Below are 21,882 nucleotides of genomic sequence, written 5' to 3' on the forward strand. Positions count from 1 at the left end.
TGCCAGCCACATCCAGGTTGTTTCCTTGTTATATCCATAAACAACGCAATGTGAGGACACCCACGTGCTGCACGTGGGGGTGATGTGCGTCACGGGAGGAAGCGCCAGGTCGCAGGAGAGGTCTGTGCCCTTTGCTGAAGGCACCAGCACCAGCCACCTATGGACACTGAGAGTACTGAAGGCAAGAGCTGCCCTGTCCTGGGATCAGAGGAAACTTGCACGTTTACCTGGGCGCTGCTCAGGGTGTCCTGAGCACAGGGCTCCTCCCATACATGTGCACTCTGCCGTCCCGGCTCAGGCCCGTGGGTCTGAACCTGATCTAAGGAGCACGGAGTTCTCCAGATGGTGCTTTTAGAACAGTGGTTCTCAGCTTTGCATGTTAGAATTGCCCAGAGAGCTCTAAACACACCAAGATGCTAGTTTAATTAATCTGGGAGTCTGAATTCCTAAAATGTTCCCAGGTGAATTGAGAGGCTGAGGACCGCTGGTGTAAGAGCTGTTTTCTCCAAGTACGTAGCCACCAGCCACATATAGCTACTTAAATTTAGACTAAATAAAAGATTCACCTTGTTGGTCAGATGTGGTGGTGCACACCTGTGATCCTAGTGACTTGGGAGGCTGAGGCAGGAGATTGCAAGTTTGAGGCCAGTCTGGGCAACTTAGATCCTCAAAATAAAAAGAGCTGGGGAGGTAGCTCACAGGTAAAGCGCCTCTGAGTTTAATCTCTAGTATCCAAAAAAAAAAAGTTGCCAGTTCTGGCCACATTTCAAGCCCTCAGTAGCCACCTGTGGCTACTGCTTATTAGACAGTGCACAGGTCAGATTATTTCCATCATGTTGGAAAGTCCTAGTGCATAGTGTTGCTCAAGAGGACTGAGCTCAGAGATGGCTCCGTCCTGATGAAGGAGGAGGGCACCTTAGAGGTGAGAGGGAAGTGGGCACTTTGGCAATCCTTTATCCAAAGTACATGTGTGAAGACACGCATTGAGTGTCCACATACTTCATATACAAGAAGATACGAAAAATCGTGGTACATATGTGTAATGAGAATTGCAATGCAAAAACCACAAAAAACCCAAAGTACATGTATAACGACATGGGTCGGCATGAACATACTTCATACAAAGGTACGAAAAACTGTGCTCTATATGTGTAATAGGAATCGCAATGCATTCCGCTGTCATGTATAAGTTTAAAAAATTAAAAAAGAAAAAAAAAAAAGCACTCCCAGAGTGGCGCGGCTGCTGGCTTTTGCTGAGTTCGCCGGCAGGTGGCTCCCGTTTCCACGCCTGACTGGGCTAGAGCCCAGCCCCTGGTCACATGACCCTCCCTCTCCCACTACAAAGGGCGCAGGCCTTACTGTTCTGGCTTCAAGTTTAGTCCTAGCCAGGCGCCAGGCACGGTGCACACAGCCACCATCCCAGCTGCAGCAGAAGGATGGCAAGTTCAAGGCCTGCCTGAGCAACTTAGCGAGGCCCTGTCTCAAAAAGGACTGGGGATGCAGCTCAGTGGTAAAATGTTCTTGGTTCAGTTCTCAGTCTAAAAATTAAAAAATGAATTGTAGACATTAAGTATTACTAGCATATCAACTTAGAGCCGGGCACGCTGAACCTCAGAGAGGTTGAGCAACTTGTCCGCAGGCACACAGCCACCCTTAGGTGGGTTCTACAGGCACAGTATGGATTGATCAGGCTTTTCTAGACTGCCGTGGTTGGTTTTTTCCATCTACAAAACTCAGAATGTGTTTCCCTGTAGAAGTAAGTTGATTTGGGGATGTGCAGTGCCAACAGCTTAGCTGCTAACGGTGGAGTGATCAGGTGGTCGCAGGGTCTTTTTTGTCTCTTTCTTGGTGCTTTGGGAACACACACCTTCTCTGGCCTCCTGGCCGAGGCCTGGCGTCAGCAGGTGCTCCAGCCTCCCGAGGTGCGCTTCATACAAGGCAGGAGCGGCTCGGGCTTGTCTGCGTCACCTTTTCCAGTGAGGACCCCCACTCCCACCTACCATTCACCACATACAGGAACGTTTAATGTCAAACAGGGTAGATTGAAGTGTGGCAAACTCATTTTTTTCTTCGCTGGTGAAAATTTCTTAGGAACTAACAATAGAGCACACACTGACCTGGTCCAACGCCTAATTGAGTGGTAAGGGCCCCACGTGGTCACCAGGCCAAGGCTGACCACAGCACTCCATCCGTCACCAACTCGGCCCCAAAGCGTAAGCAGTAGGGTGGTGGGCTGGACATCTCCTGGACCCCAGCGTCAGGCCTGTGTCCACACTCTCCCTGAGCCCTCACAGGTTCTGAACACTCGCAATGTGGCCTGTGCGAATGAAGAACTGCCCGCCTCCCCCATACTCCAGCAGGCTGCTGGGGCCCCGAGCCAGACAGCGGGTCTGGAGGCTGTGTCCTGTCAGTGGCCCCGTGAGTTCTCGGGTCAGTAGTTGCACTCTGCCCACTCGCATCGTCCTCTAGGTCAGCTGCACCCGTGCAGTCTTCCCCACTGTACCTGTGCAGTCAGGTCTCTGTACTCCAACGCGTAAGGTGACATTCTCCCTATTAAGTCCCACCTTAGATCTAGTCTATTGCTTCAGTTGTTCTTGAGCAAATAGAAGCACACTTTTTAAAAATATTTTTTAGTTGTAGTTGGGCTTAATATCTTTCTTTATTTTTATGTGGTGCTGAGGATGGAACCCAATGCCTCGCAGATGCTAGGCGAGTGCTCTACACAACCCCAGGCTCTAGAAGCACTCTTCAACAGAGTTTCTAAAGACCTTACTTTTAATTATGAGCGCAGAGTGATGAGATAATGTGTCCTAATGGAGCTAGGAGAGATTTTGTTATTTTCTCACTGCTGTGCGTGACTGTGAACACATTGCCACAGTCGGACTTTTTCTCAACTTTACAAGCTGCTTAGGAGTCTGCTGGCAGGGGAGGGGGGATCCTCAATGCCTGGGGCTCTTCTCATCTAGGAAGCACAGGCTAATCCTGTTGAGAGGCTCAAGAAGAAATGGCAAGTCAGGAGGCTGAGGTCTGAGGCCCAAGCCAGGTAAGTTTTTATTATATTAAAAAAAAAAGTAACTGGAAGTGAAGGTAAGTCACTCAAGACGAATGAGTCTTTGGGTTCCTGTAGCTCTTCAGTGGCAGCATTTGGACCCCCCACCCAAGCCAGTTCTGACCCAGCCCAGATGCTGGAACGCAGAGCACACGGTGGTGCCCATCAAGGCAAGGAGCGCGAAGGAGCCCACTGCACCGCGATTCCGCTTGCTGGGGTCTGAAAAAGAAGAGAAGAGCGTTTCCAGGATGTCCACAGGCCACTCAGTGACGGCATCTGGGACGATCCCCTGGACAGCCTGGCCTGAGGTTGGCCAGCCCCAGGCTGGGGGTCCATGAGATGCTGCAAGAGGAGCCAGGGGACTCAGGAGAGTGGGGTGGGGGGGGAAGCAGCTGTGCTCCAGGGCTCTGGGAGAATCTCCCTCTTAAAGAGTAAGTGCAGCCCACATCCTCCCGGTCCCGGAGGGCCACCTGCCTCCTGCAGTGTGAGCAGAGGCAGGTTCTGCAGTCACCAGCTGGGGTTGGATCCTACGGGTCCGTACTTAGCAGCTGGGTGACTCACAGTCCCACTCTTTCTAAGCCTCAGTTTTTCTTCTGCGGAATGAGATCTGTCAAACACAGAGTTGCTATAAAGTTGACATGCAAAATAGCAACTGGCATATGGAAAATAATTAAAAGTAAGTTCAGCCTAGACATGGTGGTGCACAGCCGTAGTCCCAGTGCTGGGAAGTCTGAGGCAGAAGGATCACGATGAAAGCCGGCCTGAGTGACTTAGGCCCTCTTTCAGAATAAAACTGCGAAGGGGCTGGGATGAGCTTAGTAGCAGAGCACTTGCCTAGCACGTGCTGGGATCTGAGTTCCATCCCCAGCACCACACACACACAGATGTTTGTAGCCGGCACAGTGGTGTGCACTCTAGTGTCAGATACTCAGGGGGCTAAGGCAGGAGGGTCACTTGAGACCAGCCTAGACAACACAGACCCCAGCTCAAAAAAAAAAAAAAAGTCTTGATGATTCAAAGGTTGGTAAAAATTAGAAGAGGCCTTCACCTTAATCACCCAGCTACTTCCCCTTTTCTTGGGTCCCGATAAGGCTGGGGTGTGGCACTGTAGAGAGCTTGTCTCTATCCTGGGTTCCATACCCAGGCTTCCCCCACCCCGCCACCCCCCACAGGAAAAAAAAGCCCTGCTAGGAGGAAAACCCCAAGAGCACAGGACTCAGGCACTCACCTCCCGTGTAGTAGCCATAGGCATAGAGAACTCGTCCGATGATCCAGACCAGGCCCAAGCCAGAAGCTACCCGCTGAGAGAGAGCAGAGTCAGGGTCTGTGCTCAAGAAACACCTGGACCAGTGATGACTCCATGGGTTGCCAAGGTATCCCCCCACCCCGCGACCTCTTAGTGGGATTCAAACTCTCGTGGTTCTTCTGTGACCTGCTGGTGGCCTGGAGTTGAGTACCAGCCTTCTGCAAAGGAATCACTGTCCCAGCCTGGAAACCTGGGGCCACAGCTCAGGGGAGGACAGGCAGGCCCAGGGGAGCCAGAGAGGAAACTGTGGTCCCCAGTGTCCCCTGCACTCCACCTGCAGCGTGCTGTGTCATCTCCAGTGACGCCACCACAGGAAGGGGGCCGTGGGGAAACAGCAGCAGCCACACGTGGGGCGGGGCTCCCAGGAGAGGGGGAGAGGGTTCGGGTTATGACCTGAACATGGGGCCCTGCAGGGAAAGGCCTCCCTGCCCCCAGGGCCCTTGAGGAGAGAGAAAAACATGCACGAGGAGGACCTTCCATCTGGTGCCAACAGAAGAAGGGGGCCCAGGGTGTGGGCAGACGCTCAGGCACCTTTCCGACTGGCAGCCAGCACCGTCCCTGGTGGCAGGCTATGATGTCAGGGTCATTGTTGGAGTGGATTTTGGACAGAGTCAAATACCAGCAGGAGGATGGACACTGCGATAAAGGCCCCAGCCTCCCAGGTCAGTGCCCGCAGGCTCTGCGGCCTCTGCCAGGCCTCACTGGGACCTCCAGGATAGCAAACAGGGTCGTCACAAGGTCGACGCTGTGCGGGGAGCAGCTCTAGGAGCGTCCTTAAGAACTGAGCACTAGGAGTGGGATTTAGGGCCGGGGGACACCAGGCTGGAGAGACAGGGCTGTCCAGACGGCCAGTCCAGCCGCTTCCTAGGAATGGGGACCAGAACGATGCACCGGCCCCAGGAGATACAAGAGCAGCTGATGTTTCTTTTAAAAATAAGAAACAACAGGCCCTCCCGCTGACGCACTGCAGCAGGGCCTCTGGCAACCTGGGGACAACCAGGCCGTCCACAGATGGAGGGCTAGGAGGGCTTGGAACCAGGACGTGGGGCCACAGCTCAGAGAAGCTGACCCTGGAAGGCAAAGCCCAAATGGCAGCTAACTGGGTTCACGTAACTTCCGGAGGCAGGGGTGTGGCCCAGGCTGCCGTGGAGACCTCCAGGGTGGTGTCCACTCTCACCGCGGCTCTGCCGCCAATCCCTGCTCCTCTCCCTGCTCTAGGGGCCTCATGCAGCTCCCCAAAGAGCACAGGCAGGCTCAGCCTGGGACTAGCCTTGGTCTCACCCTGGAGAAGACAGAGTCCGGCTCCCTCAGTGAGCTCTGCTTCACCATGGCCACCTCTGCAAGACCCTCCTTCCTGACCGCCCATTCAGGACAGCCCGCCATGCTCCCTCTTACCTCCCTGCTTTGGGTCTGTGCGCTAACCACCACCTTTTAGCACCTTCTAGCATGCCAGGTAATCCACTTAGGCTGGTGTCTACACCCCAGGGAGACTGGCTCTGTGTCCTTCACCGCCATACCCTGGGTGGGGGGCAACCTCGCTGTGGGCATGAGTGAACGTTCACGCTCGCAGACCTCCTAGAATCAGGCCTGAGTTCAAAGTCTTATTCTTCTATTTGGTGGCTGAGCTCATAAAAGTTAAACAGTGTCCAAGAGTCTTTCCCTATCTATAAAAATGGGGGAAAGGCCATGGACTTTAAAGAACTTTTAGAAATAGTTGAATTCCTTTTAAGTGGATGGTGCCTGGGCATTGAGACTCATCCAGGGAAGGAAGCGCAGGAGACTAAACCCAAGTCCGTGAAACTTACCGGGTGGTAAACACCTCCAACTGCTAGAAAAAACAGGAAGGGAGGGTACATTTCCAACCTGGAAGACACAGAGAGAACTTTTAAAAATCGCCCTGTGTGGGGCTGGGGATGTGGCTCAGTGGCAGCGCGCTCGCCTGGCATGCGCAGGGCTCTGGGTTCGATCCTCAGCACCACATAAAAATAAAATAAAGATGTTGTGTCCACCAAAAACTAAAAAATAAATATTAAAAAATTCTCTCTCTCTCTTAAAAAAATATTGCCCTGTGTAAATATGCCACACACAACCAAGAGACATTTCCATTCTTGCCTGCAGGTCAGAACTCAGAGCAGACATGAACACTGAAAGAGGGAGAGGCCCAGCCACAGACCCCACCCTCTTCTGTGCTGGACAGGAGCAGCGGTGACTCAGAACACATGGGCGGAAGGACTTCACTTGCAGCACACTCTGAGGAAGGTCTGCAGGTCACAGTGGGCTCCTCTCCCCACTGGGTGGGGCAGGGAGGGCCGAGCTCAGTGTGGACGGGTGCAGATGGGGTGTAAGCATCAGAGCTGCTGCTGGAAAGACTCCGGAAACCTCGCTGTTGGCAGAGCTCTGGACTCTGCTGCCTGGCCAGTCCGTTCACACCCACGGTTTCTTAACAGTACTGGGCATGCAGTGCCCATGACCATGGTCATGGCTATCGCTCAGCAGATACAGAGCTCCGGGGGTGAGGTGTCCGGCCCAGACGCCCACCCTGCCTGGGCTCCGGCACCCCGCAGGGCCACACTCACGTGTTCTGGTGGGCTCTCTGGATGCAGTTGAAGAGGTGCCCGTTTTCAGGGTCTGTGCTGTACATGACAGGGTACTGCGGAGAAAAGCACACATGGCCACGGGGAGATGAAGTTCTGAGAGTTCAGATCAACTTAAAAACAATGCATCCTAATCGTCACCTACTGATGGACGACCGCTGGACTTCTACTTAACTATTCTCAGCAACAGAGTCCCAATCTCGGAAGTACATTCCGTGTGTCTATTAACCCTCCAGGAGCGCACCTCAGAGCTATGCTTGCACAGGGACAGGGGACAGCAGCGGCATGTAACAGACTCGTGCTTCGCATGGGTGTCTGCATCAGTGTGGGTCTCGGGTGCATTACAGACGCCTGGGGATGCTCCTCCTGGACCATCAAACACCACACCTTTAAGATTTCCCCCAGTGGGGACACAGGTGTGACTGAGTGTGAGTTTTAAGCAATGTCCACTGGAGGAAATGGAAGAAACTAGATATGGAAAGTTTAAAAGAAGCTCCAGTTAGGGAGTCCAACTATAAACAGAGACAGACATCTAATTGCTCATCAGGGACAACTTCAGACATTATCCTTGTAGATGAGCCAGAACCAGAGGAGGTGTTCAACACACCCCCTGCTGTGCCGGACAGTGAGCCTGGGCACAGCGGCCTCCTTCCCCCTTGGGAAACAGGCAGTCCCTTGAGACATGGTCCCGCAGTGCTGCCTGGAGCCCTGTTTAGGAGACACACTCTGCCCAGCACGGCTGCAGTGAAACACACCCTGCGACACCTGCGCCCTGGTCCTGCTGCAGAGAAGACAAACAGTACTAGTGGACACTGCCTCCCAGCAGCTCCGGCCTCTCCTGACACTGAGGAGCTGGGTCTCCTGAAACAGCCCCCAGCCGCCCCTGCCCCCCCCCCCCCCCCGCCCCGTGCCTGAAGGCGAGTCCCGAGGAGCCCCAGCGCCGGCTCGCCACTCACCTCCACCTTGTACTTCTTGCGGGCCTTGCCAACGTTGACGGCCAGGTGAAGCACCATGACAAAGCTGGCAGCGCCAGTCAGGAGCACAAAACCGTACTCCTTGGACAGGACGGCCATCGTGGCTCTGTGGAGGAGGTATGCACACGAGGCCCCGTCAGCACGGGCCTCACAGCCACGCGCACACACAGGCCCAAGGAGACGCTCGAGAGGCCACCAGAGCACCACCCACCGCATGCCCGGACACAGCTGCAGCCAAAGTTGGACGCTGAACGGCCCCGTCCAGGACTCTGAAAGCAGGGCCGCGCTCCCCAGCCTATGAAGCTGCCTAGAATATGGGCTTGGCAGCTCCTGGGAACCAGGCTGCCATCAGATCACCACTTCAGAACTAGCCCCAGAAAGTGTTCTGAGTCCTTTGACTTTTTTTTTTTTGGGGGGGGGGGCGGGTACTGAGCCCAGGGTGAGCCACATCCCACCCCCAGCCCTTTTTATTTCTTGCTGAGACTGTCCTTGAACTTGCATCCTCCCATGTGTGCCACTGCACCCAGCAGCAAGAGACTCATAAGGAATTAAAAACGAATGTCCACAACTGCAAATGCAGTCCGCTAGGCGCTCACTCCTGGCAGAAGTCACTCTGCTCCCTGGCAGGAAGGTACCTGTGCGGAGCACGAGCTGGTGGTATACGCACAGCAGAGTCAAGAGGCACCTTGAAAGGCAGGGGATCAGCAGGAAGGGGGAGCCCAGCTACGGCCAGCATGGACGGTTTGCAGAGGACTGTGCCATCAGGGTGGGGACAGGGGAAGGGCTCGGGGCAGCAGAGGACCTGCTCTCCCTGCAGGGCTCCTCTACTGGAGCTGCGAGAGACCCTGCCCAGGAGCCAGGCCTGGAAGGAGGCCTTCACCTCCGGACAGCAGCCACGTGCTCCGCCCTGATTTCTCAGGCTCCAGGGCATGGAGTGGAGGTCCCTAGCCCTCAGAGTGCCTGAGTGTATCAGCACGCAAAGGAAGGGGAGGGCAGCCCAGTGCAGGGTGCCCACCCAGGCAGCCCCAGCCACACCCTGGGATGTGTGGGCCCTGAGCTAGCAGACAGCTTCAGGGAAGGCTTGAGGGACGGACAACAGACACACAGCTTCTGCCCTGAGCATCCTGTGGAACACATGCATTTTGCTGATGGCACTGTATTGATGACATTCCTGCTCTGTGTCATCTGCAGCCCCCCCACCCTTTTTTGAGTTTTAAAATGAGTTTATTAAAGAATGTTCTTAAGAAGGCATAAATTTTTGATGTGTCATTAAAGAAAAGGTATGTGTCTCACGCTGTATAATAAAGGTAATGTAAGAGAATACAGTTATAAGCTTCTGTTTGCTGGAATTCTCTGATAGTACAGTGTAGTCATTTATGCAATGCTAGAATAAATTTTTAAAGTTTCTTCTTTGTTTCTCTTCAAATAGTGATGAATAATAACAGAAGATGGCCTGAAAAAGTCAATTTTTTTTTCTATTCAGTCTGTAGTATTGGAGCCAGTAATTTTACCATCACAGGCTACAATTTTCACTTTATCCACTTTAATAAGTTCTGTCATGTCTCTGAATTCAACGTCATTCAATGCAAAAGCCCACACAGCATCGCAGAATCTGTTTGTATGTAGAGAGCCCCTGAAATTGACTCTGTTCCTGACCCTCTGCGCCAATGCTGAATTTATAGCCTTATCAAACTGAAGAAGAACTTGAGGGGAAGTTGCGGGGTGACCTGCTGAGGCTGTGTGAGCTCACTCAGGCTCTCTGATGACGACTGTTGGAGTTTCGGTATAACTGAAATGCCGTGGCTCATGAGGAAGAGACTGCTTTTTCTTCAGGTTTGCATGGTTGTCCTGCGGGCAAGGCGCTTCCAGATGGGGAACCCACAGACGTGTGCCTCCAGAAGCCTGGCTGGAGGTGCCCACGTGCTGACCACCTCTTCTCACCCATCTGCAACCCTTTTATAGACGCAACAAGATAAGGTTCTCCAGGTGGAACCAGGGTCAGACCTTGACCTCTACCCAGCGCTGGACACAGTGCAGAGGCTGCACCTCCGACACCTGCAGCTTTGCTTCCTACAGATCACAGGCACCTGAACTGAAGGGCGGCGCAGTGCCTGCGGCACCTCTCCCGTGGCTGGCCACTCGCCGACACAGAGAACAGGGTAAATGGCTCCTATTTCTTTTCTTTCTTCTTTTTAGTAGTAACTTGCACAAAGACAGAAACCATAGAGTGCTGCCACTCTATCTTCTAGATCCATGGTTCTCAAACCTCGGTGGCATCAAATCACCTGGGCCTTGTTTGTATGCACCCCACTCCCAGGGGTGTCCTTAAGACTGTGCATTTCTAACAAGTTCCTAGGTGATGCTGATGATTTGGGTCAGGCTCCACATTTAATGTGGCAAATTTCTGTCACTATTTTGGACACAAATTCTGCAGGTGGTGACTCTATTTATCTGATTCAACCAGAAGCACAGTCTCGTCTTGGTGATCACATTCTACTGAGCTCTCGGAGGCTCCCAGGGCACCTTTCTCCTGTAGTGTCCCTGGAACACGATGATGGGCTCCGAGGTCCCTCTGCAGAGCAAGCCGTATGCAGCTACGCCCGTGCTCCCTGGAGACCAGTTCCTTCCTTCAGCTCGGGCAGGGCTCAAGGCTGTGCAGGCGGCACGATGGCTCAGTTTCTTCTGAGACTCGTTTTGGAGCCTGACTTGTAACAGCCACTGGGTTCCTGGACCTCTCCTCACGGTCATGGCCACCGTCACCAGACCAGACTCTCTACAGTCAAAGGAAGAGGAGATTAAGGGCCCCCATGCTCATTAGGCTGAGCTGACCTGGGGGGCCCACCCCATCCAAAACCAAGGATTGGGGGTGCCTCGACTTCTCCATGACGTCAAGTGGGAGGCGAAGTAAGGATTTAATGGGGTCACCAAGGAGCCTCTGGTGGAATTCCCTCCCACCTGGCAGAAATAGCGAAACGGGAAAGAACATCACAATGTGTGCTCAATGCCTCAGTACGAGACAGTCCGTAGAGGGCTCCCCACGCGCCGGGCGCTCAACAGACTTGCTAGTGCTCCTCGCCCTCAGACGCCCTGGGTGGCAGTTACTGCCCTCACCCCCTTACACGGGGGTGGGGGGCACTGAGGCCGAAGGCAGCCCCATGGCTGGGGAGTCAGCCGGCGTCGAGCGCAGAGGGACACCAGTGTTCACGCTCTTGGTGTCTGGACCAGGCTGCTGGGCTTGCCCCTGCCCACAGCCTGGATGGCTCCTCCACGACCAGGAGCAGGGGAGGGCCCCTCTGTGGGCTTCAGCTCCAGGACAGTCCTGCCACCTCCTCCTGGGCAGCTACTCCCAGAGCAAAAGGAGAGGGACACACCACGGTGGCAGCCCAGGGGAGGCCAGCGCTGGCCCGGGGTCGGGGACGGGATCGGCGGCAGGGCCAGGTCTGCTGCGTCCTTCCAGCAGGGAGCACTTCACCAGCAGAAGTGTCCTCCTCCTGATGGATGGCCCTGGCTGTCGACCAAGACCAAGAGCAGCCTCCCTGCCTGATCCCATCTTAGGGAGAAGCTTTTGCTTTCCACCATAACCGTGATGTTAACGGAGGCTTAGAGGTCACTTTAGAAACTGATCATCACTACAGAATACTTAAAACAGCAGCACTTCTATTTTAAAACTTTCAACGTCTGTCAAAGTATTTATTACTTCCAAACATTCCAGGTTGGGGGAAGGAAACCAGGTGGGGCACAGGTGCCCGGTGGGGCCTGGAGGTCTGCGTGGGGTGGAACCCAGGGCAGCAGCTCTAGTGAGGCCACAGCACATGGGGCCGTGAGCCACAGGCACCCTGGCAAGGCCCATCAAGGATGGGATGCAGGGAGGCAGTGCTGGTGTGACCCCAGAGTCACCCTCACCCAGTACTGAGGGTCGCGCAGGGTTTCAATGAGGCCCAGGCTGCTCCTCTGGGAATCCGCTGATTCTCCCGGGGACCTGACTCTTCTGGGGCTCTGCTGGGCCTGACCCGTAATTCCTGGGCCGCTGCTGGCTTTATCTCCCGGGGCAGGCTTCTTTTGCGCGCAGCAGGGCAAACCCACAAGGCTTCCTGAACTCCCCTGTGGGAACACTGCCCGGGCCAGGCACCCTCTACTTCACCCGCGTCCCTCTGCCTGCCCAGCAGGAACTCCCAGGGCACCGCCCGGGTGGCACCCGGAAGAAAAGGCAGGCTTTGTGGATTTAGGGACTTGCCTCCACAATTGTCCCCACAAGTCCCGTTCCGGCACAGACCTCGTACTAAACATCACTGGAGCCTTCAGGCCACAGACAGACACCAGCGTGGACACCAGTGACTTCTACTCCCTTTGTGAGCTTGTCTCTTCAAACTGTGCTGCACGTTTTCAGCCGGTGTCTCTTATCCTAACGTCCCTGGTGGGAAGGGGACGAGGACACATCACCTCTGCTGCCCCACGTTTCAGTGTGTCCTCCTCTGGTGGCTGTGCTGCGTCCCACTGTTTTCACGTAGGGCACCTATTTTACACGGCAGAGTCGACATCCCTGTGAGTTCCCCGTAAGAACGGCCACTCAAGGGCTGGCTGACCACGAGAGACGGCCTTCCCCCAGTCCCTGATCCCGGCTGGTTCAAGGAACTCCGAGGGGACTCGGGGGCCCACCAGTCCACTTCAAGCCCACAAAGCAACAGGTCTCCAAGTGACCTCCAGGTAGGGCAGCTGACCCTGCCAAGCCCAGGCGGAGCTCAAAGAGAAACGCAGGAAGTGGGAGGGAAGCGGCCCAGAAGCCGTCTGTCCCTGGGATTTCTCCGGTTCTCCCTACATCTGCAAAATGCAGCTCTGGTTCACTTCCACACGACACAGAGGGAGTTTGTTTCAGTGTCAAACCTTCAAATGACTGTTAGACTGAAAAGGAATAAAAACCTGGTGATAAAAAATAACTCTTCTCCTGCGGTGGCTTCGCGTATCCCAAAGGCAGGTCAGTCCTGTGAGCAGGCACCGTTACTCAGCCAGCAGGCAGGCCAACAGCGGGCGCAGGTCAGGCAGTGGTCCTCCGCCCCCGTACCCTGTGGTTCCTCATCAGCATGGCGGGCAGAACACCTCCCGTGGACTGTGAGCGAGGAGGCTGGAGACCTGTCCCTCGGGTGGTGAACACGCTGCCGTCCCGTGTGCTCAGTCACACAGCCACGGCCTGGCTGTAGAATCGGGTTCAGATGGCGCTGGAACCCCAGCCCGGTGGTGAGCCGTCGGGACCGGGGACGACTGTTTGATGCTCTGCTGGGCAGCGGGAGGGAAGGGTCAGGGCCAGGGAGTGGCTCTGGTTATGTGGGGCAAGCTTGCACCGGCACAGCCTCATCGAGGGCCTCTGGAGCTGGGCTGTGACAGGGCTCGGGACACAAGCTGAAGGGAGCCGTGTCTCCCCTGGGACCCGTGGGCAGGTCTGCTCTTCAGGGGTTCAGGAACATGGGATTTGTGGGAACACAGAGTGAAACCCGGCTTCCCCTGCAGGTGTAAGGAGTTTCCCCAACAGGTATCCATGCTTAGGGCCCTGTGACCCTAACCTAGAAGCCCTGGGCCAGGCTAGCTGAGCCGCCCATGGGATGGGCTCCCAGAGACAGCCCACTGGGTGCTCCTCAAGGTCAAAGGCTGCAACCTCAGAGGGCATGGGGGAGAGAGAGGAAAGAGACTGCAGGACATGCAGGCAAAAAAGAAAAAAAAAGCACCATTGTGACAAATTTTATTAAATGAAGGTGACTGGATCAACATGGTGCAGGACACACTTTACCCAGTGGACGCTGACCCCAGTGTCCCAGCCTAACACCTTCTTTAGCATTTTCTCAGAATGACTGTTTCCAGTACTCACTCTACCAAGTGCCATGCACCGCTAGGAATGCAGGGCGTCAACGCCCATCTGCTGTGACGGTCACCAAGACTGAGGTCATCATGACACTCCAGGCAGGTGTGGGTGCAGAGGCGATGACACGGGAGGATCAGATTGGGAAGAGAGCCCTGAAGGACACTGACAGTGACATATCGGGACATGTGTAAGGACAACAGCAGGTGCACCCAGAAAGGGCTTGGCTTTATACCGGAGAGAGGGAGACCGTGTGAGAGAAGGGAGGGGACAGGTCAGAGGAAGCATAGGAGGAAAATCCATTACTATAGACACCAATCAGCACATTATTCAGATGGGTCAAACCCACTGATGCTCCGCTGGGCGGCGGGAGGGAAGGATCCCTCTCACAGCATCTCTGTGACACATTACTACCTCTATTTCGCAGATGAGAAACTGAGCATCAGAGAGGTTAAATAATTAACTCAAGATCACACAGCTATTACAAGCAAAACCTGGATTCACAGTCCCTGGCAACCTGGCTGCAGAGTCTATGCTCCACAGCTTTTCAATGAGGTTGAAGAGCAAGTCTGACAACATCTGACCTCTTTGAAATATCTCCACCTCCCCTGACCCTCTCCTAAGCATAAAATAAATTAATAAGAAGAAAGCTAATAATTAACTCCAAGCCTATGACTGATTAAAGCCTGAGATGTTTCTCATTGGAAACAAAAAGAGAAACCTTGGGAAGGACTGAGAAAGGGACACTTCCATTTTATTGTCTGTCAGCCCTGCGGTGTGACAAAAGGAGCGGAGATCAGAAGAGGGAAAGCACAGGTCTGGGTGAAGCAGAACGCCCAGAAGCTGGCACTCCATTTTGACATCAGGATTCCCTTAACTGACACAACTCGGGAGTCCCGGGGGCAGCTAAGCTGCGACTTCCAGCCAAGGGGAAGTCTTGAATGAGTCACAGTGACACACTTGGGTTTTCCCACTAGAAGTGCAGGCAGACTGCAGTTAATTCTTAGCAGATGCCGCATCCCTGCTGGGGTACCAGCCCCCCAGGGAAGGACCCGCCTCCACATCCTCACACCTGACTCCACTAGGAACAAGCTTGGGCACAACCATTTGCATTTCTGAAGAATATGTCACTTCTTAAAAAAAATAAGTGGGACTAAGGTATCTTAAAATCCATGCTCCAGTCAACGAACAGGTCAAGTCTAGGAGGTGCTCGGAGGACAACAGGGAGACCCATGAGATCCTGAAAAAAATCGCATCTGGGAGGTGGCACAGTTCTTCTGTCCCCTCATTGCTGCATTCCTCCCCCAGGCAGGCAGGGAAGTCAGTGCTGCAAGAGATTTTGTTTTACATAGAAATAATCTACCTGATAACTGTTGGCTTCTTGTTCAGGAAGATGGTCTGCTCATAAATAATACTAATAAATTCTACTGCAAAAATAGTAGCAGCATATTCTTCTAGGCAAATATTGCTTTAAAATGCTAAATGGTTCTTGGTCAATTGTGGCCAGCAATGGTGCTCTGAATAGTCAGAATGTGTGAATATAGGGACTGAGACCTTTCCGTACAGTGAGATGTGCCGCATGCAGTGAATTGCTCTTCCTGCTGATCTCATCCCCCTTACCCAGATTGCCAGGGGCTTCTCAGCATCTCTGAATAATGGGTAGAGTGCTAACCTCCGGGTGAAGAGGTCCCCTCTCAGGACGGTTTCTCCAGGACTCCAGGCCAGCAGGAGGAAACCCAAATATGGGGGAAGGCTGCCTTTCTCTGATTTTGTTCCCTAACCTACAGAAGCCCCTGGAGTGCAGTTTCTATGCTGGTCACAGTATCACTGTCATTTTATATATAGTAACATTGGTTAAAAAAAAAAAAAAATCACTTGACAAAGTTTTCTATTTCTGTAACATTGTGTCAGGAGGGAAGCTTAACAAAACCTCTTCCCAGGGGTGAAAGTATTTGTTTGGATTCTGGAATGCTGATTCTATTTAATTCCTTATTTAACTTCTGTAAGTATAAACATTCTTAATTCTGAGAGAGATAATGTTGTTGCATTTCTAAGTTCACTAAAGTAAAACATGCCTGTAACTCTGACCAAAAACCTTGGGTGCTTTCCAGAAGGCGCCAGGTGACCTGCAGATTTCCCAAGACGCCTCGTTCCAGCTCCCACCCCCAAATCTGCAGCAATTCTGCAAACCACACCTAGGCCCACAGCGTACACGCCAGAAGCGCCCTTCACCCTGGGCTAGGGGACTGAAGTCCGGGGGCCCAGTACTCACTCCTTCACCCCCTCCGCCCCTCTGTCTGCTTTTCTTCTTCTCCCTTCCCACCCTCACTGTCCCCCAGGCTATTCGTAAATTCGTGACTCCCAAGGAAAGTATTAGCAGAAGCCACAACTTCAGGCAATGACTCACGGACTAGTCTCCAGTCCCTCCCAACGCCCCACCTCTGTGGCTCCCGGCCTCCCGGTGGTGGCACCAGTTAAGCAGGGCACGTTTCTGAACTTCAAAGGAGAGAGGAATGCAGATCCCCCACCCACCTAGAGGGGTCTCCTGCTCTGGAGCAGCGGTAGGAAATGACCCACCTACAGGTTCCACTACAAAGGTTCCAGAGTCAGACGGACGGAATGCAATTCCCTGGGGGCTGTCCCCGAAGGCTCCTAGCAACACCTCGGGCTGGCGCAGCGCTCGCAGGCCCTTTAGAAACCAGCGCTTTCGCTCAGGCCTCAGCGCCAGCTCCTCTGCGGTGCTGCGCTCGCCCATCGGTACCAGACAGAGCTGCATTTGGCAAGGTGGGAGGGGGCTCCAGAAGTCTGCACGGCCGAGGAGAGCCGGCGAGGAAACGAAGGAACGGGGGAAGGGTTGACCTTGAGACTCCCCCTGACTTAGAGGCCGGGCGTCGCTTGGATGCTCCAAAGCACTCCATCAGGGAGGGATCAGGGGGTGGAGAGCAAAAGGCATGGAGATGCGGAGCTCGGATCTGGTAAGGAAGCGGGCGGAGAGCCCTGCTCAGCCCCAGCGGCGGGGACGCAGGCTGCGCCCAGTGCAGACCCCCAAGTGTCCCGAGGGCCAGCCCTCCCGCAGCCCCAGGTGCTGGCACTCACCTGGGTCACCTCCGGAGCTCTGGTGCAGACCCGAGCTGCGCAGCGCGTAAGGGCGCGGCTCCGGCTCTCGGCTGCGCCGGGCGGGGCGAGGGGCGGAGCCTCGATCAGGCCCCGCCCCGCGACCACGCCCTCCGAGGTCGCGCCCCGGGAACTGGACCCGGCGGCGGGGCTCCCTCCTGCCCCTGGCTGCCCACGGACGGCCCCTCCGTCCTAAGTCCGTGCATCCGCTCGGTTCCCCGGCGCCTTCGCGGCCCGCTGCTCCGCGCTCCGTCTTCGCGGGTCCGGTGTGCAGAGTGGTGGCGCGTCCGTGGTTTCGCCCGGCAGGGCCACCGTAGCTCGGCGCCGGCCACCCGCGGGGACGCCCGGGGACGCAGGTCGCGTGCGCCTGCGCGGGAGCTGGCGCGTCCTGCGGGGGGGCTGCGTGCGGCAGCTGTGGCCGCCGAGGCCCTGGGCGCGCCCCATGGCTCCCGAGTCCGGCGCGCACCTCCGGGAGGACTCGGGCTGGCGCCAGCCCCAGCGCCTGCCCTGCTGCTCCGCGGTTCCAGCTTTGTGCGCTTTCTCCTCCCCGAGCGAGAGCTTGCGTTTCAGGGTGCCGGCGAGGGTTAGAGGGCTTGCTTTAGTTGAATGTTGGACGCAGCGGAGAGGCTGGGTGCGGTGGCGCAGGCCTGTGGTCTCAGCGACTGGGGAGGCTGAGGCAGGAGGATCGCAAGTTCGAGACCAGCCTCAGCAATTTAGCAAGACCCTGTCTCAAAATAAAATACAAAAAGACCTGGGACTTTGACTCAGTGCTTAGCACTCCTGGGTTCAACCCCTCGCACCCCACAAAGTAAGCAAACCGGAAAACTGCTGCGTCATCCAGGGAGATCTTATTCCTCTGCTGACTGTGGCACAAAAGAAAAACCGCAGGGCAGTGGAAGGCAGGTTGGAGAATTAGGAGAATCCCAGCCTCCTTTTCCCAGATAGGCCTGTTGGACCACAAACAAGGACCTTCTTTTAAGTCTCATTATAAAAGTTGTCTTTGTTTATTATAGAAATTTTGGAAAATATAGGGGAAAATAAACCAAGAAGTTCACACACACACACACACACACCACACACATAATGGAGTCATACTCTCTGTACTGTCGTCTGCACTGTCCAGAGGCAGAGAATCCCTTTCCTTTCTTGAGTGTTTCATTCCGAAGCAGGGCTTAGCAGTGGCTGCAGGTCTCTTCCTGGCCAGGGTGAACCCCTATTCTTTCCCACTACGGGGTACAACTGTGCAGGAAAGTCTGCGTGCATACTTCTGGCGATTTCTTTTGCCTCAGTTTCTTTAAAGAGCGATTTCTGGGCCAGGAAATACATTTTGATATCTACTAACAACATGTATTTCTGGAAAAGAGAATCTCCTCTAACCCTGGGTATGGAATTCAGTTTTCATGTATTTCTTTTTTTTTTTTTTTTTTTTTTAAAGAGAGAGTGAGATAGAGAGATAGAGGTAGAGAGAGAGAGAATTTTAATATTTATTTATTTTTTTTAGTGTTTGGCAGACACAACATCTTTGTTTGTATGTGGTGCTGAGGATCGAACCTGGGCCGCACGCATGCCAGGTGAGCGTGCTACCGCTTGAGCCACATCCCCAGCCCAGTTTTCATGTATTTCCAAATGGGAATAAGACCTTATCCGCAAGCTGTTGGGAAGTTCCAGTGCAAGGGAGGTGGAGACACAGCGGTCCCATTAATGACGGAAGCAGGACTTGGCTGGGGGCTCCGCAGCTGCTCTGTCCCGACTTGAGATGACTTGAGACTTCACTCACCGTTGGTTCCTTCTCAGTCACAGTCCGGCTCTGCTTCGAACCTCTTCAGACTGCTCTTGTACAGTCACCACTTGCCTCTGAACTTTCTGTGGGCTTTCAGGCTCTGCTCCCTCCTGGTCCTTTCTGCTCTCCTTTACTGGCTCCTCTTCCCTTCCCTGCCTCTTGAAACCTGTTTGAGATTCTCCGAGGCACTGCCCTTCGGTTCTGTGCGCCCTTTGGTAGCTGCAAGGCGCTCCCTTACTGACCGCATCTACTGCTGGGACTCATTGGTTGTCTAGAGCCCAGATTCCCTCCTCCTTTGGGAGAATCCCTTATCTCTGCGTCTTCTTTGAAGGCAGTAGCCACTGAATCTCTGAGGTTAAAGGGCCAGTTCTCCCTCTTTCCACCCTCAGAGGAGGTAAGGGGGTGGGCGTGTGCCTTGGGGTTTGCCAATCCGATGCTCAATTCCAGGACTCGCCCCTCAAGAGAATCAACAGCAAAACACAGACATTGGGAGGTCTCATCAGTGATGGGCAGTGGGGACCAGGCTTCTCTGACAGTCCTTCCTGACCACTCCATTAAGAATTGCAGCCTCCCTCTTCCCAAGGCACTCCTTAATCCCTTTTCTTGTTTAACTTTCCACCATCTTATGTATTTTTTATTTAGTTAACTTATTTGCTTATCATCTGACTTCCCTACTCAGATGTAAATGACACAAATGTACACAGTCTGTCCACTCACTGAAGGCAGTAGCCACTGAATCACTGAGTGCCTGGCACAGGGTGGGCATGCGGTAACTACTTGTTAAGGGAATGAATGAACGACTAGCTCTCGGCACCTCCCTGGGTTTTGATGAAGCCTGTGCCTGCAGCCGACGCTGTGAGCCCTGACAGTCCCCTGGGAGTTCTGCCTGTGAGCTAGCCAGCAGCCAGTCTCTGCTTCCTGCAGGTGCTGACTGCATTACGGCTCCTCCCCCAGGATGCCCTTGGTCAAGGTCACATTCGTTACTGTGCAGTCAGACTTGGTGGGATCCACAAAGAAGACAGGCTTGCCAGGGAGGTGGGGTCTGGACCTTGGTCGGACTTGAGATACACATTTGGAAATCAAGACACAGAGATGGTGTTTGAAGTCACCTGCAGCCAAGGGCATCATCTGAGAAAGTACCCAGGCAGAAACCCGTACCACCCCTTGACCTTTGCTCCTGGACTTGGGAATCCCACTGCTCTGCCACAGACCCCAGCATGGCCATTGCTGAGCTGTGTGGCTTTGGGGAAAATTACATGTTTTCTGAACATATTTTGCATTTTTATCTGTAAAATTAGTACATTAAGACCAATGCTGCTTGGTTCTCGGGAAGGCAGCACGGAGTCTGGGCCTCCTGGAGGTAGTTAACACATGGCGGCTTTTATTATTTCCAATTCATGTTGATGGCACCTCAGGATAGTTCCTGTGGGTCCTTTGCCTAGTTCCGCCTTAAGCCTCCTCTGCTTTGCACAAGTACAGAAGTCTTCCAACTGGTCCTCCTTTCAGATTTCACCATCATTGCCACCACGGCTGTCTTCCTAAAGCAGGTCTCTTTAGTGGCCGTGACCAGTGCCGGTGGGTGAACTGCAGACTCTCGGACGTGACATTTCAAGACCTCACCAGTGTGGCTCCCAGTCACTTCTCCAGAATCCTCTCGTTTGACATGAGCAGACGTTTGTTCCGTGTCTGTGGGATGCCGGCTCTGATGGAACGTACCTTTTTAACAGGGGAAACTGTCAATAAAAAGAAGCTAATGGCAGATTCTGAATCCCAGCCCACTTTGTGCAGCTCCAACAGAAAGCCTGAGTCGACGTATTTCTCACAGTCTGGAGCGGGAAGCCTGCGGTTGCTGCGCTGGCATCTGGCCAGCCTTCCTGCTGTGTCCTCACCTGGGGGAAGGGCGAGCGCAGGCAGGTGCACCAGGCGAGGCGCCCTGTCTGTGCTGGCCTTAGTGACCCAGCGCCTGTTAGGCCCGACTCCCGACCCTCCCACTGGGGGTTAGGTTTCCAGCACAGGAACTGGGGACACACATACAAACCATAGTGGTGACTGAGAGTCTAACCTCAGGCTTTAGGAGCCGAGGAAAATTTCCCGTCCTCTCTGTGCTTCTGTGACCTGCCATTAGAAGGAGCACGTTTCAGGAAGCCATTGCTGTTCCCAGCCTGAGTCCCTCCGTGGGGCACGTGCTTGCACATCCAAAACCTGACCGGCGGGCGAGAGTTGGGCTCAGTGGAGGGCAGCCACGGCCTGGCACGCCTGGCACAGACCCTGCCAGCCGTAGCCTGTGTGCACCCTCGCTCACCGAGGCTGAATCTGCTCATTATTTTAGCGAACTTAGAATAATATGGAAATAGAGCTAACAGATGTTGCCTAAGGGCTAGATGTGGGGTAAGGAAAAGAGGGAATCAAGGCTTGTGTTTGCTGTCAGGATGGAGAAAGGTGTCAGTTACCACTCAGAAAGGTTGGGAAGGACTTGGGCAGAGAAGTCGAGTTCTGTTTTGGACATTCGTGGAAGTGTTGACAGGCTAACTGCTGTTGAACCAATAACCACACAATAGCAACAGCTGAACACATTAGACTTTTCTTTTCTTGTTCATAGAACAGTGAAATGTGGGTATTCAGTGGAGGCCACAAGACAGAGCTGGATTCACCAGTAAGTGCACAAAACATCCTCCACTGAATACCCACCGGAAGTTGGCAGTGCTCAGCCAGGTTATCAAGGTGCAGCTCTAGTCTGTGCCCCTGTGTCTCATTTTAAGGCTCCTCCTAGGTGTCCAGGAGAAGACAGGCTTGCGAGGGAGGCGGGGTCTGGACCTTGGTCAGACTTTGAGATACCCATTTGGAAATCAAGACACAGAGATGGTGTTTGAAGTCACCTGCAGTGCGACGGGGTGAAGTTAGGACAGAGGCCCCTACTATGAGGCTCTTGGGCATTTGGAGTTGGTAAAGGAAGAGCTAGCAGAAGTCAACAAGCAGAAGGTGCTGGTACAGAGGCCAGGGCGGAGGAGGAGAGGTACAGAGGCCAGGGCGGAGGAGGAGAGCGAGGGTAAGTGCTGTTGGAATGTCGGGTAAGACTTGGAAAGGAAGTGATGTGAACAAGAGCAGTTTCCAAGGAGTGATGGGGAGGGACCCTGACTGGAGGTGGCTTGGAGAAGGAACTGGAGAGGAGGAATTTGAGATAAGTGTGCAGAGACCCCTTTGAGATGTTTGGCAAATG

At 54.1% G+C, this 21,882-nt stretch overlaps 1 protein-coding gene and 2 long non-coding RNA genes across 4 annotated transcripts; 2 read left to right on the top strand and 1 right to left on the bottom strand.

Moving 5' to 3' along the window:
* Positions 1–3,026: 3,026 nt before the first annotated feature.
* Positions 3,027–16,976, bottom strand: Mgst3 (microsomal glutathione S-transferase 3). The gene is made up of 6 exons (XM_027922836.2): positions 16,868–16,976; positions 7,906–8,029; positions 6,932–7,005; positions 6,161–6,218; positions 4,278–4,350; positions 3,027–3,268 (listed from the first exon to the last, which is right to left on the bottom strand). Exons 2-6 carry the CDS (start codon positions 8,020–8,022, stop codon positions 3,132–3,134), a joined length of 459 nt encoding a protein of 152 aa, XP_027778637.1. The 5' UTR covers positions 8,023–8,029; positions 16,868–16,976; the 3' UTR covers positions 3,027–3,131.
* On the top strand, positions 4,715–12,857 carry LOC139701431 (uncharacterized). The gene is made up of 2 exons (XR_011704024.1): positions 4,715–6,622; positions 9,353–12,857. It is a non-coding gene; the product is annotated as an uncharacterized lncRNA (long non-coding RNA).
* Positions 16,977–17,299: 323 nt separating the features above from the next.
* LOC139701430 (uncharacterized) lies at positions 17,300–20,397 on the top strand. Of its 2 annotated transcripts, none has more exons than XR_011704023.1 (3): positions 17,300–18,267; positions 18,387–18,456; positions 20,172–20,397. It is a non-coding gene; the product is annotated as an uncharacterized lncRNA (long non-coding RNA). The 2 variants fall into 2 exon arrangements; XR_011704022.1 differs by having other exon boundaries at positions 17,300–17,693.
* The last annotated feature ends 1,485 nt before the right edge of the window (positions 20,398–21,882 follow it).

This window comes from Marmota flaviventris, chromosome 12 (assembly GCF_047511675.1).
Source record: "Marmota flaviventris isolate mMarFla1 chromosome 12, mMarFla1.hap1, whole genome shotgun sequence".
Taxonomy (NCBI): domain Eukaryota; kingdom Metazoa; phylum Chordata; class Mammalia; order Rodentia; family Sciuridae; genus Marmota; species Marmota flaviventris.